The following is a 17,757-nucleotide window of genomic DNA, read 5'->3' as shown; positions in this document are numbered from 1 at the left end:
GAGAAGAGTTTGTTTCATGAACATAGATGCACCATTGTTTGGGGCATATATATTTATGATTGTTATGTCTTGTTGGTGTATGGTTCCCTTGAGCAGTATGTAGTGTCCCTCTTTATCCCTTTTGATTAACTTTGGCTTGAAATCTATTTTATTTGATATGAGTATGGACACTACTGCTTGTTTCTGAAGTCCATATGAGTGATATGATTTTTCCCAACCTTTCACCTTCAGTCTATGTATGTCTTTTCCTATCAAATATGTCTCCTGTAGGCAGCATATTGTTGGGTCTTGTTTTGTGATCCATTCTACTAGCCTGTGTCTCTTAATTGGTGATTTTAAGCCATTAACATTTAGGGTTATTATTGAGATATGGGTTGTTCTTCCAGCCATATTTGTTTATTTATATTACTAAACATGGTTTGTTTTCCTCTTTGATTATTTTTCCCCTCTTTACTGTCCTACCTCCCACTGTTGGTTTTCATTGTTATTTTCCATTTCATCTTCCTGTAATGTTTTGCCAAGGATTTTTTGAAAAGATGGTTTTCTAGCTACAAATTCTTTTAACTTTTGTTTATCGTGGAAGGTTTTATTTTCATCTTCCATCCTGAAGCTTAATTTTGCTGGATACACGATTCTTGGTTGGAACCCATTTTCTTTCAGTGTTTGAAATATGTTATTCCAGGATCTTCTAGCTTTCAGAGTCTGTGTTGAAAGATCAGCTGTTATCCTGATTGTTTTACCCCTAAATGTAATCTGCTTCCTTTCTCTTGTAGCTTTTAAAATTCTCTCCTTATTCTGTATGTTGGGAATCTTCATTTTAATGTGTCTAGGTGTGGATCTCTTATGATTTTGCACATTCTGCGTCCTGTAGGCTTCTAGGATTTGGGATTCTGTCTCATTCTTCAAGTCTGAGAAGTTTTCTAGTATTATTTCATTGAATAGATTGCTCATTTCTTTAGTTTGGACCTCTATACCTTCCTGGATCCCAATAACTCTTTTTTTTTTAAGAGAGAGGCAGAGAGAGAGAGAGTGAGAGAGATAATTTTTAATATTTATTTTTCAATTTTTGGCGGACACAACATCTTTGTTTGTATGTGGTGCTGAGGATCGAACCCGGGCCGCACGCATGCCAGGCGAGCACTCTATCGCTTGAGCCACATCCCCAGCCCCCCAATGACTCTTAAGTTTGGTCTCTTTATGTTATCCCATATTTCTTGGATGTTCTGCTCATGGTTTCTTAACAGTCTTGCTGAGCTGTCTATGTTCTTTTCAAGTTGAAATACTTTGTCTTCATTTTGTGATGTTCTATCTTCTAAGTGTTCTACTCTGCTGGTAGTATTCTCAATTGAGTTTTTAAGTTGGTTTATTGCTTCCTGAATTTCTAGGATTTCTGTTTGTTTGTTTTTCATAATGTCCATCCCCCTGTATAGATGATCTTTTGCTTCTTGGATTTGTTTATGTAATTCATTGTCGAAGTTATCTTTCATTGTCTGATTTTGCTGTCTAATGTCTTCCTTGAGACTCCAGATCATCTGAAGCATGTGTATCCTGAATTCTTTATCTGACATTCCATCTGCTGCAGCTATTACCTCTTCTAAAGTTGAGTTGACCTGCATTGATTGTGGTCGTTTCTTTCCTTGTCTTTTCATACTGCTTGCGTTTCTTTCTGCTTGGTGAAACTGTTGTGTTTTTGAAATTTCCCCCCTGTATATTTATATTGCTCTTGTATAGTTGAAAAGTCTCCCTTGCAGGGGCGGGCGGCAGCTGTGCTCCTCCTCCAATTGGGGTGATCTCTCTACCATGCCCGCGGACCCCTGGGCCTGTTCTGCCCGTCAGTCGCAAGTCTGCCTACCTTGCAGGCGTGGGTGGTGGCTCTGCTCTGCCCTTATTCCAATTGGGGTGATGTGTCTACCATGCCGGCGGGTCACTGGGCCTGTTCCGGGCATGGGAGGCGGCTCTGTTCTGCCCCTACTCCAATTGGGGTGATGTGACTACCACGCCTGCAGGTCGCTGGGCCTTTTCCGGGCGCTGGCAGCGGCTCTACTCTGCCCCTCTGGCCTGATGACAAAGTGAGAGAGACTCGGGTGTATGTGACTCACTTTCTTTACCAGGAGACCAACTGTTTTTGTCGCCGCTGGTATCGATGAAGTTATCTCCTCTGCTGCATTCTGATGACCTCAGATCTCTGCCATGTTGGTATCCCATGCAAATGGCAGCATTTCGTTCCCTTTGCCGGGTGACCAAAGCAACGGGTGAGTCCTGAACGGCCCTCACAAGCCCCGTCTCAATCCTGTTGCCACTGCCTATGAAAACTCGGTTAGTATTTACCTCCACAGTATTCAGCAGGACTTGGACCGAGAAGCAGTTTCCGTGGGTTCTTTAGCTGTGGGCCAGAGCAGTTCCAGGAGCCGGAATTCGGCCGCTCTGGGCTTGGTGTATGTTCTGATAGGAGCAGGCTACAAGAAGCAGTTTTTGCGGGTTCTTTAGCACTGAGCCTGAGTAATTTGTCTGTGAGACGCAGGCCTAATTTAAACTTAATGGAGACTATTATTCAGTAGAATTGTGGATAAAACTGAAAGCCTAGAATAGAGGTAGACAGATCAGTTAGGAGTTTATTAATAATTGCTGACTGTTTTCTTTCAGCCATTTCCAGCCCCACCTGATGGTCATGGTATAATCCTCCAACAACACAGGGACACAGGTGATTGAATTCCTGATGATGTGCTTTCCAGACATGCAAGATACACAACACTGGCTCTCTATCCTATCGGCTCTTCTCCTAGTTTTGGCCCTGGAAGCCAACTTTGTTTTATTAATGACCATCTGGCAGGAAGCATCTCTGCATGAGCCCATGTACTACCTGCTGGCCATCCTCTCTGGGCTGGATGTCATCCTCTGCCTCACAGTCATCCCCAAGGTCAGACCCTCTATAGACTTTCTTCCAGACAGTCAACTTCCTTCCTTCCTTCCTTCCTTCCTTCCTTCCTTCCTTCCTTCCTTCCTTCCATTTCTTCCTTTCTTCCCTCCTTACTGTTATAATTTGTTATACATGATAGCCAAATGCATTTTGATTCATAGTATATAAATGGAGCACAATATTTTATTTCTTTGGTTGTATACAAAGTAGATTCACATAATTGTGTCTTTTTACGTGTACCTAGTGTAATGATGTCCATCTCATTCCACCAACTTGCCTACCCCCATGCCCTCTCCCTTTCCCTTCCTCCTCTTTGCCCTATCCAAAGTTCTTCCATTCCTCCCATATTCTCCTCTCATTATGGATCAGCATCCACTAATCACATTTGGCCTTTGGTTTTTTGGGATTGGCTTACTTCACTTAGCATGATATTCTCCAACTCCTTCCATTTACCTGAAAATGCCATGATTTATCCTCTTTAATTGCTGAGTAATAATATTCCATTGTGTATATATACCACAGTTTCTTTATCCATTCACCTATTGAAGGGCATCTAGGTTGGTTCCACAGTTTAGCTATTGTCAATTGAGCTGCTATAAACACTGATGTGGCTGCAACACTCTAGTATGCTGTTTTTAAGTCCTTTGGATATAAACCAAGGAGTGGATAGCTGGGTCAAATGGTGGTTCCATTCTAAATTTTCTAAGGAATCTAAATACTGTTTTCCAGATTTCATCCTTCTTTCTTTACACAGTATGCTGTTTTGCTTCTATGAATCCTCCCCATCCCTAAAGGAAAACCACTGCACCACATCCCACACAGATATGCCCTCTTAATTTTTATGTTCATGTCTTTTTAAGTTTTCATTATTTCCAGTGGACAGATCATCTCTCAATATCTAAGTGATATTTAAAATTTAAATTCTCTTCTTACCTATCATAACGTCTGAATTATTCTACTCCTACACTCCAGGGCTCTAGAATTTCCTTTCTAAATGTAATTGGATGTACATTTGTATCATTCACTGTGATAGGAAACATTATTGTAAAATGTTTCTTATGTGTAAAATGTTTCTTCTTGAAAATTTCCGTGATGGGCAGATAAGCCTACAGGAGTTTGAGTAAGAACTATAGAGTAGGGAGGAAGAGCAGGAAGAGAAGATTAACTTTAAACAGAGACATGAGGTGGGAGGGAAAGGGAGAGAAAAGGGAAATTGCATGGAAATGGAGGGAGACCCTCATTGCTATACAAAATTACATATAAGAGGTTGTGAGGGGAATGGGAAAATAAACAAGGAGAGAAATGAATTACAGTAGATGGGGTAGAGAGAGAAGTTGGGAGGGGAGGGGGGGATAGTAGGGGATAGGAAAGGTAGCAGAATACAACAATTACTAATAGGGCATTATGTAAAATTGTGGATGTGTAACCAACGTGATTCTGCAATCTGCATTTGGGGTAGGATTGGGGGTTCATAACCCACTTCAATCTAAGGTATGAAATATGATGTGTCAAGAGCTTTGTAATGTTGTGAACAACCAATAAAAAATTTAAAAAAAAGAACTATAGAGATCAGGAGAGGACAGGGCTACAAATAAGCATTTTTTTTAAACCAAAGGTTGGTCTGTAGAATTAGGAAAGGGTATAAGTTAGACTTTGGAGATTGAGATGGGTTTAGAAAGGATTTGAAATGACGATACTGTCCCGGGGGGTTGTGGGGCTGTGGTTTGAGGGTGGGTTGGTTTTAACAAACTCTGAGCGTTTTCATAAGAGTTAGGTGCTCTAACATGGTAATGAATATACAGTGTTTTTGAGAACAATGATTCTGGCAGGTCCTGCTCATCTTCTGGTTCAACATGAAGAACATTAGCTTTTCAGGTTGCTTCCTGCAGATGTTCATCATGAATACCTTCCTCCCCATGGAATCTTCCACCTTTGTGGTCATGGCCTATGATCACTATGTTTCCATCTGCCACCCACTGTGATACTTCTCCATCATCACAGAGCAGTTTTTCATCAATGTAGCCATCTTCATTGTCTTCCGCTATCTGCTAGCCACACTTCCTACTCCAGTCCTGGCTGCTAGGCTCAACTACTGTGCCAGCAACATGGTGGAGAAGTGTATATGTGCCAACATTTCTGTAGCCAAGGTCTCCTGTGGGGATATTCACCTCAATAATCTCTATCAATTCGTGAGTGTTTGGTGCCTTCTAGGTTATCACCTGGTGCTCATCTTGCTGTCTTACTGCTTCATTTTGAGGGCTGTTATAAGCTTGCTGTCGGGAGGTGCCACCACCAAGGCTTTGAGTACTTGTGGCTCATATCTTATTCTTATACTTTTCTTCTATACACTGCTGCTAGTCTTCATGTTTACAAACAAGGCAGGAAAGAAGATACCCTCAGAGGTACCTATTCTTCTCAACGTCCTGCATCACCTCATCCCACCAGCCCTCAACTCCATTGTTTATGGAGTTTGTACCCAGGAAATTAAGCAGGGGATCAACAAACTATTCAAATCCTGGTCTTGAGAGATATGAATCCAAGATCAGACACTGTAGAAATCTGGACATGTCTTGATTTCATCTGAGTATCTCAAGGGATATCATATGGCATCCATGTGTCTATCTTCATCTTCATCCCAAACTTTCTAAACTACTTTTAAAATACTCATTCTCATTCTCTCTTTACAAATATGTGCTAAACCCACATTTAGGTATCCATTACATTCTTTATTTTACTTTGTACCACCACAATCTCTTAATTATTCATTAAATAAGTGTTTAATATTTTCTATGCTCTTTTTTTTGTATTTACATTCTGAGTAAGTCTCATTTAATTTATAGGCAACAATGAGGAAGCACTTTCAAGGAACATTGTGGGTATGAACAGGATTGGGAAAAACAATAAAGCCTTTCTTTCAATAATTTGTGTTAAAAATGATAATAACTTATGTTAAGGTTGTGATTGAATATTGAAGTTATGGGTTCACCATATTTACAGAGAGTCTATTTGAAGAGTGTAAAAGCTGGAATGGATTAATGGAGGACTCCCCAGCTTTTAGCAAGATCAATTGAAATACTGAAATTTCCATTAACTGAGAAGCTAACTTGGTCCATAATATCAGGAGATCCACTTTTGATGAACTTCATTTCTGTACCAATTCTTTTCATGACTGCATATTTGAAATAACTAAAGTATCTGAGTGAAGAAGTAAGCAACTGATGTTTATCAGGGTAAGATAAAAGCTTAGAATAGAAGTTTGAGTCATCAGAATGGTATTTAAAAAATTTTTAATTTTATTTATTCTAATTTGTTATATACAACTGTAGAATGCAATTCATTTCGTATTAAACAAGTCGAACCAATTTTTCATGTTTCTGGTTGAACACAAATTAGATTCACACCATTTGTGTTTTCATACATCATCTTTCCTACACCCATCCTCCCTCCCTTACCCTCCCTCCCCTTTACCCTATCTGAAGTTCATTCCTCCCATGTTTCCCTCCTCCCATCCCCATTATTAATCAGCATCCTTATGTCAGAGCAGACATTGGCATTTGTTTTCCTCCTATCCATTTACCTGCAAATGCCATGATTTTATACTCTTTTAATGCTGTGTAGTATTCCATTGTTTTCATATACAACATTTTCTTTAACCATTCATCTACTGAAGGGCATCTGAGTTGGATCCACAATTTATCTATTGTGAATTGTGCTGCTATAAAAATTGATGTCGCTGTGTTCCTGTAGTATGTGTTATTAAGTCCTTTGAGTATAAACTGGGGAGTGGGACAGCTGGGTCAAATGTGGTTCCATTCCCCTTTTTCCAAGGAATTCCCATACTACATTCCAGGTTGGTTTCACCAATTTGTAGTCCCACCAGCAATGTATAAGTGTGCCCTTATCCATACATCCTCATCAACACTTATTATTGTTTGTGTTCTTAGTAGCTGCCATTCTGACTGCAGTGAGATGAAATCTTAGAATAGTTTTGATTGGCATTTCTCCATTGCTAGAGATGTTGAGCATTTTTTCATAAATTTTTGATTGATTGTATATCATCTTTTGAGAAGTGTCTGTTCAGTTCCTTGACCCACTTATTGATTGGTTTATTTGTTTTTTTTTGGTGTTAAGATTTTGAATTCTTTATATATCCTAGAGATTAGTGCTCCATCTGATGTGTGTGTGCTAAAGTTCCCTCCAAAATGTAGTATATTTTAATGTCTGGTATAGTGGTGCCACTTGCTTCACTCTTCTTGCTAAGCATGCTTTAGATATTCTGGGTCTCTTATTTTTCCAGATGAATTTCTTGATTGTTTTTTCTATTTCTATGAGGAATGTCATTGGGATTTTGATTGGAATTGCATTAAATCTGTATAGTGCTTTTGGTTGTATGGTCATTTTGACAATATTAATTCTGACTATCCAAGAGCAAGGTAAATCTTTTCATTAGTATGGTATTTTAATCTCACTTAGATGTTTCATTTAGGATCACTAATTTCCATCCCTTCACTCAAGAAACTTTTTCATCTGTTGAATAACATGCATTCACAATTTCTTGCTACTACCAATAGATTGTGAACTCATTTTTCTTTGCATCTGTAACATCTAGCATTAGATATAATACTATATAATAACTTGTTTTTGCTTCTGTCAAGACATTTGTTTCCACCAAGGGATTTTTCAAGTATAGTCTCATTCCAAAGACAGCACTGCTTATCTATTATATTTCATATAGTTGTTTTCGCAAACATATTAAAACATATGTTATTTTATAATATTAAAAGTATTAATTAGTGTAATGTAGCAGAGAAATGGACTTTCTATATTTAAAATGGAAGATATACTTTTAAAGCAAGCTTTAAAGAGACACCAATAAAAATGAGATATTACATACTTATTCCACAGAAAGAATTTAAGAAGACTCCTTGAATGTGTACAACATCCCACCCCCTGCTTTCCATCCAAGAATTCCTTGTAAAATATGTTGGATGGATGATTGTTTTAGGTTCCCTTTAGTTATAGCCATCAGCCTGTTGTAATGATTTTCTACCATTTGTTTGAGATCTGCCTTTAGATGCCTCCTGTCAAGAAGTAATAAGGATGGAATAATTGAGGTGTATGCTTTAGAGTTGAGCACCATAATAATTAAACTTATCCAAGATATAATGTATCTGGGTTATAGTATTCCTTCTCCAGTACCAATATACCAATAAGAATACAGATTTTAAGGCCTATTCTCTTCCTTTATATGGGCTCTGGCTCATAGGGAGGGCTCTCCTTCTGATTCATGTTCCCATTCTAACATTTTGCATTGACTTTCAGTCATCTGCCAGGTCTGGGCTTTGAAAGTCACCTTCTCATGATCAGGGCTACTTTGTTTAGAGAAAGAACTCCTTCTACTTGTAGTCAGAATTCCTCAGATTCCACTGACCTGTCTTCTGCCTTTCGCTTCCCATGACTGTATCCTATCATCCTGCTGGGATCTCCACTACTCCTTGGACTTCCACTTATTCTAGGCTTAGACTTTGTATTTACTGTCCTATATAACTGACACAGATTTACTCTTTATATGCAAATGAACAATATTCAATATGCATAATTTTAGTTTAAAAATAATTTTCACAGAAATCACATTCTTTCTAATTTTTTTTGTTTTATTTATACATGACAGTAGAATGTATTTTAGAAAAACAAAACAAAATATATAAATATATAAATATGTATGTATATATGGCATACAACTTCCCATCCTTCTTGTTGTACATGATGTAGAATTACATTGATTGTGAATTCATATATAAACATAGGAAAGTAATGTCTGATTGATTCTACTAACTTTCCTACTCTTAATTTTGCTTTCTGTTCTTCATTTCATTTGTCTAATCCAAAGTACTTCTATTCCCCACCCCCAATTTCGTGTTAGCATCTGCATATTTGTGAGAACTTTTGGCTTTTGGTTTTTGTGAATTGGCTTACTCACTTATTATGATAGTCTTCATTCCATCCATTTACTGGCAAATGCCATAATTTCATTTCTCTTTATGGCTGAGTAATATTTCATTGTGTATATACAACATATCATCATTGCATTTATCCATTCTTCTGTTGAAGTGCATCTAGGTTGGTTTTATTGTGTACCTATTGTAAATTGAGCTGCTATAAGCATTCATCACATCAATAGATTTATAGACATCAATCTCATGACTATCTCAATAGATGCAGAAAAAAAACATTTAAGAAAATATAGCACCCATTCATGTTCACAACACTAGAAAAAACTAGGGATAGTAGGAACAGACCTCACCATTGTAAAAGCTGTTAATGTTAGACCCAAGGACATCATCATTCTAAATGGAGAAAAATTGAAAACATTGCCTCTAAAAACTGGATCAAGACAAGAATACCCTCTTTTTCCTCTTCTATTCAACCTCATCCTTGAAACTAGTCAGAGCAATTAGACACGAAAAAGAAATTAAAGGGATATGAATGTGAAAACAAGAACTCAACTATCACTATTTGCCAAAGACATGATTATATATTTAGAAGACCCAAAAAACTCAGTCAGAAAACTTCTAAAACTAATAAATTCAGAAAAATAGCAGAGTATAAAATTAACATTCATAAATCAAATGCTTTCCTATACATCAGTGATCAATCAACTGAAAGAGAAATTAGGCAAAGACTTAGAAGATGAAAAGATCTCCCATGCTCTTGGATAGGCAGAATTAATATTATCTAAGTGGCCACAATACCAAAAGTACTATACAGATTTAATGCAATTCCTATTAAATTTCCAATAATGTTCTTCACAGAAATAGAAAAAGCACTCATGAAATTCATTTGGAAAATTAAGAGACCCAGAATAGCTGAAGCAATCCTTAGTGAGAAAAGTGAAGTAGGAAGCATCACAATACCAGACATTAAATTATACTACAGAGCTGTAGTAACAAAAATGCCATGGTATTGGCACCAAATCAGAAATGTAGATGGGTGGTGCAGAATAGAAGACACAGAGACAAACCCATATAAATAATTATCTTGTACTAGACAGAGATCACGTTCTTAATAATCAGATGAAAAGTGGCCTCTTAAAAATTAGCTGTACATAATTGTGGGGTTCATTTTGATATAATCACACATGCATAGATTATAATTTGTTCCATTTAAGTCTCCAGTACCTCTTCACTCTCTTTCCTTCTCCCTTGGCATCCCCACTTCTTATTCCCATAGCCTCGGCCCGGCATAAATTTATTGTTTTTATAAGTTAGTACTTATAGGTATAAATAAAGGTGTAACTCACCATGGTTCATTCACACATGGAAACAGCATAATTCGGTCAACTTAATTCCACAGTTCCTCATATTTTCCTCATACTTTCCTTATCTACACCACTGAATTTCCCTTCCATTTTCCTGCGTCTTCCTTGCCCACATCCCCTCCTTATTTTCTCAGACTTACACAAATGAGAGAAAATATTCAACCCTTGACTTTCTGAATTTGGCTTATTTCTGTTAGTGTGATATTCTCCAGTTCCTTCTATTTACTGGCAAGTTGCAAGGAAACAGATGAATGAATAAAAAAATGTGGCATATCTACATAATGGAGTTTTACTCAGTTATGAAGAAGAATGAAATTACTGCAAAGTGTCCTTCTTCTGGCTTCTCTAATGGAAAGATAGATTATAACATCTTTTTTTTTCTTATAGAATGTACTACTTTCTGAAGTAATTTAAAAATTTGTTTCCTTACTTAATGTCTTAAATTTCCCTTCAGAATATACATATATCTTGTCTTGTTCGTGCCCCTGTAGTCAGCACATAGAATGTGTGACACTTATCAGGTAGTGAATATGTATTGGACAAAGAAATAGCTGGTGCTCAGATTTGGCCTGCAGGGCTACTGCTGTGCTGTGGACACTTTGCAATTTTGATCAATATTTCCTTATCACTCTCTAGTGAAATATTTCCTTTGATATCTGTAGGATGCACATAGAAGATTGACTAATTCCAGGTAATGTTAAAGTTATTGACGAATCAGGGCTGGGGCTGGGGCTCAGCAGTACAATGCTTGCCTTGCATGTGTGAGGGGGTACTGGGTTTAATCCTCAGCACCATACAAAAATAAATAAATACAATAAAGGTACATAAAAAGTTACTGACAAATTCTTCATTTTAACATTATCTATGTGTTCCATTGTTCAAAGGATGAGATTTTCTATATCTGTTCCTTACTGAATGGTAGGTTATGAAGTATTCCATATATCTTATGTGCTCCCTAAATTTTTTTATTACAATTAAAATTAGCCAGTTTCTGATATTGATGTATAGAATTGTGAAAATCTGTTGAAGGCAAATTTATCTTGAGACATAAAAATTAGGATGCAATTATTTCTTTAACTCCTAACTTAAACAATTATTGCTTATTTTAATGCTATTATTTTTTATTATTCATTGATAAAAGTAATTACAATGTACATTTTCCTGGATTTAAATGTAGTTCATTGTGAGCCTGTTTAACATACAGAAAGCTAGTAAGAATGTCTTCTGCCATTTTAAACAATTAGTTTTCGGCCTTCATGTGACAGACAAGGATCCTGAAGGTGAGTGATACTCCTGGGTTCCTCTTAGCCACAGAAGTCACCTATGGCACCTATGGTTGTTCAAGCACCACAATGCAGAACATGAAACTCACCATCTCACATCTCAGGTTTTCTCTTATTTGAGTCATTTCCTGAATGTGTATGTACCTATTTTTTATTTCTTTTAATTTTGATGAACTGTTTTGCTCTTGACCTTGCCATTCTCCTTCCTCATCCTCCCACATATCTGGGATAACAGGTATGCACCACTGTCTCTGGATTTGTACCCCATTTTTTTCCTGTCTTTTTACATAGGATAAAATATTCTTTAATAATCATAGGTCCCAGATTGTTTTATATTTTTGTCTAAATACCATATGAGTTTCTCAATCATTGCCAATTGTTCTATGTGTCTTTATACTTACCAGTTCTCTAACCAAGTTCCAGGAAGAAAGAAGTTGCTTTAGGAAACCTCTGCCCCATTGGTAATAGACCCTAGTATATTTAAGTGTCCTTTCTAGGGTGTTTTCTGATATTGTAACATATGAGAATTTTCTAGCAGAGTCCTGTCCACAGATCACAAGTGGAGTCACTGTGATTCCTACATGTGGCGAAAAGACATTAAGGAGAAGGCTTTCTATGGTAATACCAGAAAAACTCATTACTCCATGTGTCCTTAATTTTTACAGGAGATTTATTTTTTTGAGGATTCTGCCAACAAAAAAAGGGCTTTGCTTGAAAAAGAGGAGGGGGAGAAAAAGGTATTATTCTGGTTGGAGTGAAGTGAAAGAGATTATGGACACTAACCACTGTCAATACTGACATTTAAACTATCATGGTCTTTTCCCAATTGCATTATGCAGATGGGATAACAATAGTAATATTTATAATAGCAAGTTATTATCAAGGCCACTGATATCCACAGTTATATTTGTTTTAAAAAAATAAATGCTTAAAGATGTACGTTTAGTATTCACTGGGAGTTATTTCTCTACTATAGTATTCATCTTCTTGAGTTCTTATATTTTAGACAAAATAGAATCATAAATATTAAGGAATCATTGAAAGGTTACTAAGATGTTGGAATTTTTTTTCTATTTTTTTTGCGTGTGTGTTTTGGAAGAATTTATTGGATTTAAAGTGTAAGGAGTCAGGAACTTATTTCAGAACTAGTACTTACATTTACTTTGAAATCCTGTCTCCAAGTTATAGGTCTCAGCCCAATTTTCCATCAAGTGATTATCAAGTCATCCTACATTAGGAAAGCAGAGAGTCAGTTGCCCTTGTTACCACCCTTTCTTCAGTAATCTCTGGATTCCTTGCTTGATCTCCTGGGTTCTCACCCCATAAACAATGGGGTTTAGGGCTGCAGGGATGACATGGTGAAGGACATTGAGCAAAACTGGCACATCAGGAGAGACCTTTCTCTTGACCACATGTGTGAGGACAAAGACCAGAAGAATGGTGCTGAAGAAGAGGATGAGGATGAAGTGGGAACCACAAGTGCTGAGGGCTTTGGCCACAGCACCCTCAGCCTTGAGTTTTAGCACAGCTCGCAGTATGAGGATGTAAGAGAGGAAAATGAGGATAAGGTCAGATCCCAGTAGCGTCCAGCCTCCAGCAAACTGGTAAAGGCGATTGAGGGTGACATCATCACAAGAGAGCCTGGAGACAGACATATTGGCACAGATGCAGTTTTCAATGACATTTCTCCCACAGTAATAGAGTCGTGCTGAGAGAATGGGGATGGGCAGACATATGAAGACATTCCTGGCCACAATAAAAATTATAGACTTGACTACAAATTGGTCAGTTATGATGGATGTGTATCTCAGTGGGTGGCAGATGGCTATATAGCGATCAAAGGCCATTACCATGAATGTACAGGATTCCATGGCTAGAAAGCTATTCATGATATACATCTGAAGGAAGCAGGCAGAGAAGCTGATGAGCCTGAGTTCAAACCAGAAGATGGCCAGGACCTTGGGGATGACAGTGAGGCAGAGCACAATATCCAGCAAGGAGAGGAGGCTGAGCAGATAGTACATGGGTTCATGCAGGGAGGCCTCCAGCCATATGGTGATCAGAAGGATAGCATTGGCCCCCATGGCCAGGAGGAAGAGGAGACTGAGGGGCAGGGACAGCCAGAGTTGCAAGCAGGGAGATGTGACAAAACAATTCAGAAGGAAGTCTGAAATTCCACTGGGGTCGGTGTCATTTTGCTGTGCCACCATATTTAGTCATGTATTTTTACAACTTTCTTTTAGTGATCTGTAAAATGAGGATAATAATCATCTGATGACTCTAAGTACACGAAAACAGAACAAATTTCTTTATGTGGACACAACTTGTGGCAGTATATTCAGGCCATTGTTATTTGTCTGTTTATCCATAATGCCATGCTATTTGGGCTACTCCTATTACTATACAGTGCAGAGGAATGAGATAATGTGATTTATTATAGGCTTGATTTAATCAATTTTTGCTTTCAATAGAATTCTTGGGTACTTTCAGAAACTTAAAAGGAAAAAAAATTACTTAGGAAACTTTGGGGACAGATGAGATTCTCAATATGTATCTGTAAATTTTTCCTGTTTTCTTTTTCACAGCCACATAAACTATCATATCTGCAATTTAATTTTCACAGTATGCCTGGTAGAGCCTGACATAAAAGGGACACAGATAAATGTCCCTAGTTCCCATGGAATTTACATTTCGAGATTTTAGTTGAATTTATTTTTTATTTAATTAGAGATTTTTATTTATTATATACTAAAAATAAAATTAACTTCCGATTATGTAAGAGGTCACTTTTATTTGGTAAAATGACCCTACCACATAATTGTACCCTCCTCTACTTCTTAGATGGATCTTCATATTTGGAGAATAGCTAATTTCTGGAAGAAACAAGTTTAAAGTGAATGAGCAATTTCACACAGTTACAAGGGAGTAACAAGTGTCATTGAACAAGTGAAAATCTTCTGATTGTAATTGTGCAGGGGAGGGGCTACATGGTACCTTACCAGCCTTCCATCCCTTTTTCATGCTCCTTTTCTCTCTTGAATATAATGATCCATGTATATGTTTCTCACCCTCCAGACAGTAGTTCAATATTGCCACTTTTTTCATTTTATTTAGTCTTCCCCTGTTATTCCATAAGGTGACAGGGTCACAAAGTGAAAAAGAAACACTCTTACTGTGAAGGAGTAAAACTAAAATGATTCTGGAGGCTGATGGGTACTAATGAGAACAAACAACATGAACAACGATAATGACATCTGCAAGAGCGATGGCTACCTCTGACCTGAGGGATAGGCTGGAGAAAAAGAATTGAACATGTATTTGTTAAGGAGATCCCAAAGAATGCTGCCGCTTGGCAAAAGTATTAGTCAGGCCTTTCAAATCATATAGTCCTTTGTACTTAAGTCTGTTTACTGGGACAGAAATCTCTATTAAGGTGTTATTTTGTGGGTTTATAAGCTCTTTTCCAGTGAGCATTTAAGAATTGTCCTGTTTCTTTTTCATTAGGCTCTCCAATATAACATAAAATTATATAATTATTTTTGGAACCCTTACTATTTCCAGGGAAGTGTGTTCAAATATTCTAGAACTTTATTACATTTAATCATCAATGTATTATATATAGTAAAATATATTATATTATCAAATATATCTTATAAATATGGAACTGAGAGCTCAAGATCCAGATTGGTAGGCAACCATGCTGCACTATTCTAATCCTAATCCGACTTTACACAGAAAGTTGGATACAGATAATTTCTAGAATCCCTTTAGGCCTTGCAAATAATTCCATGAAAATTTGCTTGCCCATCAATCTTATAAAGAAGGAAATATACTTAACCCATGATGTAACTAATCATTTAAAAAATGGAATCTTTTAAAGAAGGAATAGTTTGTGGTAGAGTCAATGTGACAAGGAAGTTGTAATTATACTGTAGACCCCAAACTGTGTGATATTGACACATTGATAGAGGCATAACTTTTTCAAGAGATTCAAATAGTACACTTGTTCAGTTATGTATTTCTTTTTCCCCAAATGCCATTCCAATCCTGTCAGCTGGCTCATCTCAGATTCTTCTCATTTGGGAGACTTTTAGTGATATTGGCTGCTCTACATGGAGGGAGGATGGACATTCCTTCCCTGGTTTCCCCCTTTCACCTCTGCTTCCCCAAGCAAATCTGACAGATGTAGCTCTCCTGCCTGATACTTAGAAAATCTCCCAATTATTTTTCTCTTGCTAAAATAGAGTATATTAGCAATGACTTTGGCAAGTCCAAAATCAATTTTAAACAAAATGTTTCATTTGTGACTCACAATGCTCTGAAGTAGGTAGGGTAAGTTGACTACTTTATCCGTCTGACTTTCACTGTGCAAGTTCAGATTCAGTGATATTATGCCTTTTCTATGGTTTAACTGATTGGATTCAAATGTGTAAGAAATAGAAGTGCAAGTCAAATGGAAGGACTGGCAATTCAGCCATATTTGTGGAGAAGCCTAGGGGAAGAAATATGTGGGGGTTTTTTGTCCCTTAATTATTTTTACCCTAGCATGGCATTTCTGAGGGCAATATAAGAACTATAAGATTATTTTGTCTCCCATTCATTTACTTCTCCTTTCTCTGAACATTTCTGCATGTTCTTCACTCATAAGTCATCTAAAAAGCTCTGAGTGACTTGCTCAGCCCTACTAGCAAAGCACTTGTCCTTTGGCCTCCCCTCCTCTTTTAATCTTGGTTTGCAATCTGGGTTGGTAGGCAACCATGCTGTACTATTCTAATCCTAATCCCACTTTACACAGAAGGTTGGATATAATTAATTTACAGAACCCCTTTAGGCCTTGCAAATAATTCCATGCAAATATGCTTGGCCATCAATCTTATAAAAATGAAATATACTTTACCCATGATATCACTAAATATTTGTGAGAGGCCGAACTGGTGATGAGAACTAAGATCTTGTGTTTTCTGTTTCCAGCCAGAGACAGGATGAGGAAGCCAGGAAGCTGAAAGTCTAAAATCAAATCAAAGTCCTTGAAGTCCAAGCCCTTCCCTAGGCTGCACAACAGGCCCACAGCATGGCACCAGGGAAGCCTTGTTTTAAGAAGTGGAAAGGTTGTTGGAGGGATCACCTAGTTGGATAAAATTCTGGCATGGAAGGCATCTCTGCACATGTAGTTCCAGCTACTATTGTGTGCAGATAGTGATAGGTAGCTCCTTACTTTTCTGGGTACACTTTTCTTTTATTTTGGCAGCAATATCTTTTACCAATTGATTGGGTTGTGCTGAAATTTGCTCAACTACTACTTTCTTACTGCCACCCAGCTGTGGTCTTTGTCCCCTGCCTCTGAAGTTACATAGACCAAATGTAATTTCTAGCTAATGATCAAAGATTTTTATATTTATGGCTGAAATCTCCAAATTTTCTCAACTGGGTTCCAGAGGATGCACTTCCTAGTTCTTCTACCTGCTATTAATATCCTTTGGACAAACTCCAGCTGTTATATTTCTGGTGCTACAGAGTTCCCAGAGGAGGACAAGCAGAGAAGGTCCCACAGCACAGACACCCATTTGTGCCTCTTTACCTGATGAGGAGATGGTCTGTATTTCTCCCTTTTCAGACTACTTCAGCAGTACTGACTCAGGAAAGAAAAACAGATTGAGATAGGTGTCTTGTCTTCTGGTTAAACTCAGTACAGCAACCTGTGCTAAGATTCCCTTACAGAAGAGATGAAGCATGGGGTCAGGTTCACAGGAATTGAGGCTCTGGTTGGTTCCAGAGGTATCTGCAGATAATTATACTCTAGATGCTCAGGGACACTACCTTTTTTGAACTTCTCAATTCCCCTTCCCCTGGGCCTAAAAGGTCCTCCTAGGTTAGGCAGGTGGATGAAAAAATAAAGTGATTTTCTTTCTTTCTGAATGCTCTCCTGGTAATTTAGCCCAATACTGTGCAACAGGTGGTCTCCTGGGTAGAAAGTTTATTTACTCATCTACGTATGTTCATGCTCATTTACATGTGCACATTCAGAACCTTTTGCATATTCCAAAAACTCCTTCAGAAGTTCTGTGGGCTTCTGGCACATGCTTATTAGATAGGTACAGCCTATTCAATTGAATGAATCAAAGTTAACTCCTCATGGCATTTGTCATGGACCTTTAAAAATACCATGAAAATCATAGTGTATGCTGCAATTTATTCAGCAGGAATCTTTCAATTTAATGAAGCAAATCCAACTTTTTTTC

The 17,757-nt window shown here is 37.6% G+C and overlaps 1 protein-coding gene and 1 pseudogene across 2 annotated transcripts; one reads left to right on the top strand and one right to left on the bottom strand.

Annotated features, from left to right (window-relative positions):
• Window positions 1-2,143: 2,143 nt before the first annotated feature.
• LOC308634788 (olfactory receptor 56A4-like) lies at window positions 2,144-5,442 on the top strand (annotated as a pseudogene). The gene is made up of 3 exons: window positions 2,144-2,192; window positions 2,694-2,917; window positions 4,747-5,442. The product of its transcript is annotated as an olfactory receptor 56A4-like (transcript).
• Window positions 5,443-12,780: 7,338 nt separating this feature from the next.
• On the bottom strand, window positions 12,781-13,728 carry LOC308642075 (olfactory receptor 56A3-like; the record flags this gene model as incomplete). The annotated part of the gene is made up of 1 exon (XM_081280676.1): window positions 12,781-13,728. The coding sequence occupies one exon, from the start codon at window positions 13,726-13,728 to the stop codon at window positions 12,781-12,783; it is 948 nt and encodes a 315-aa protein (XP_081136802.1).
• Window positions 13,729-17,757: the final 4,029 nt, after the last annotated feature.

Source organism: Spermophilus citellus, assembly GCF_964194105.1.
Source record: "Spermophilus citellus genome assembly, chromosome: 2".
In the NCBI taxonomy this organism is placed as follows: Eukaryota; Metazoa; Chordata; class Mammalia; order Rodentia; family Sciuridae; genus Spermophilus; species Spermophilus citellus.
This window is presented reverse-complemented; position numbering and strand designations above follow the sequence as displayed.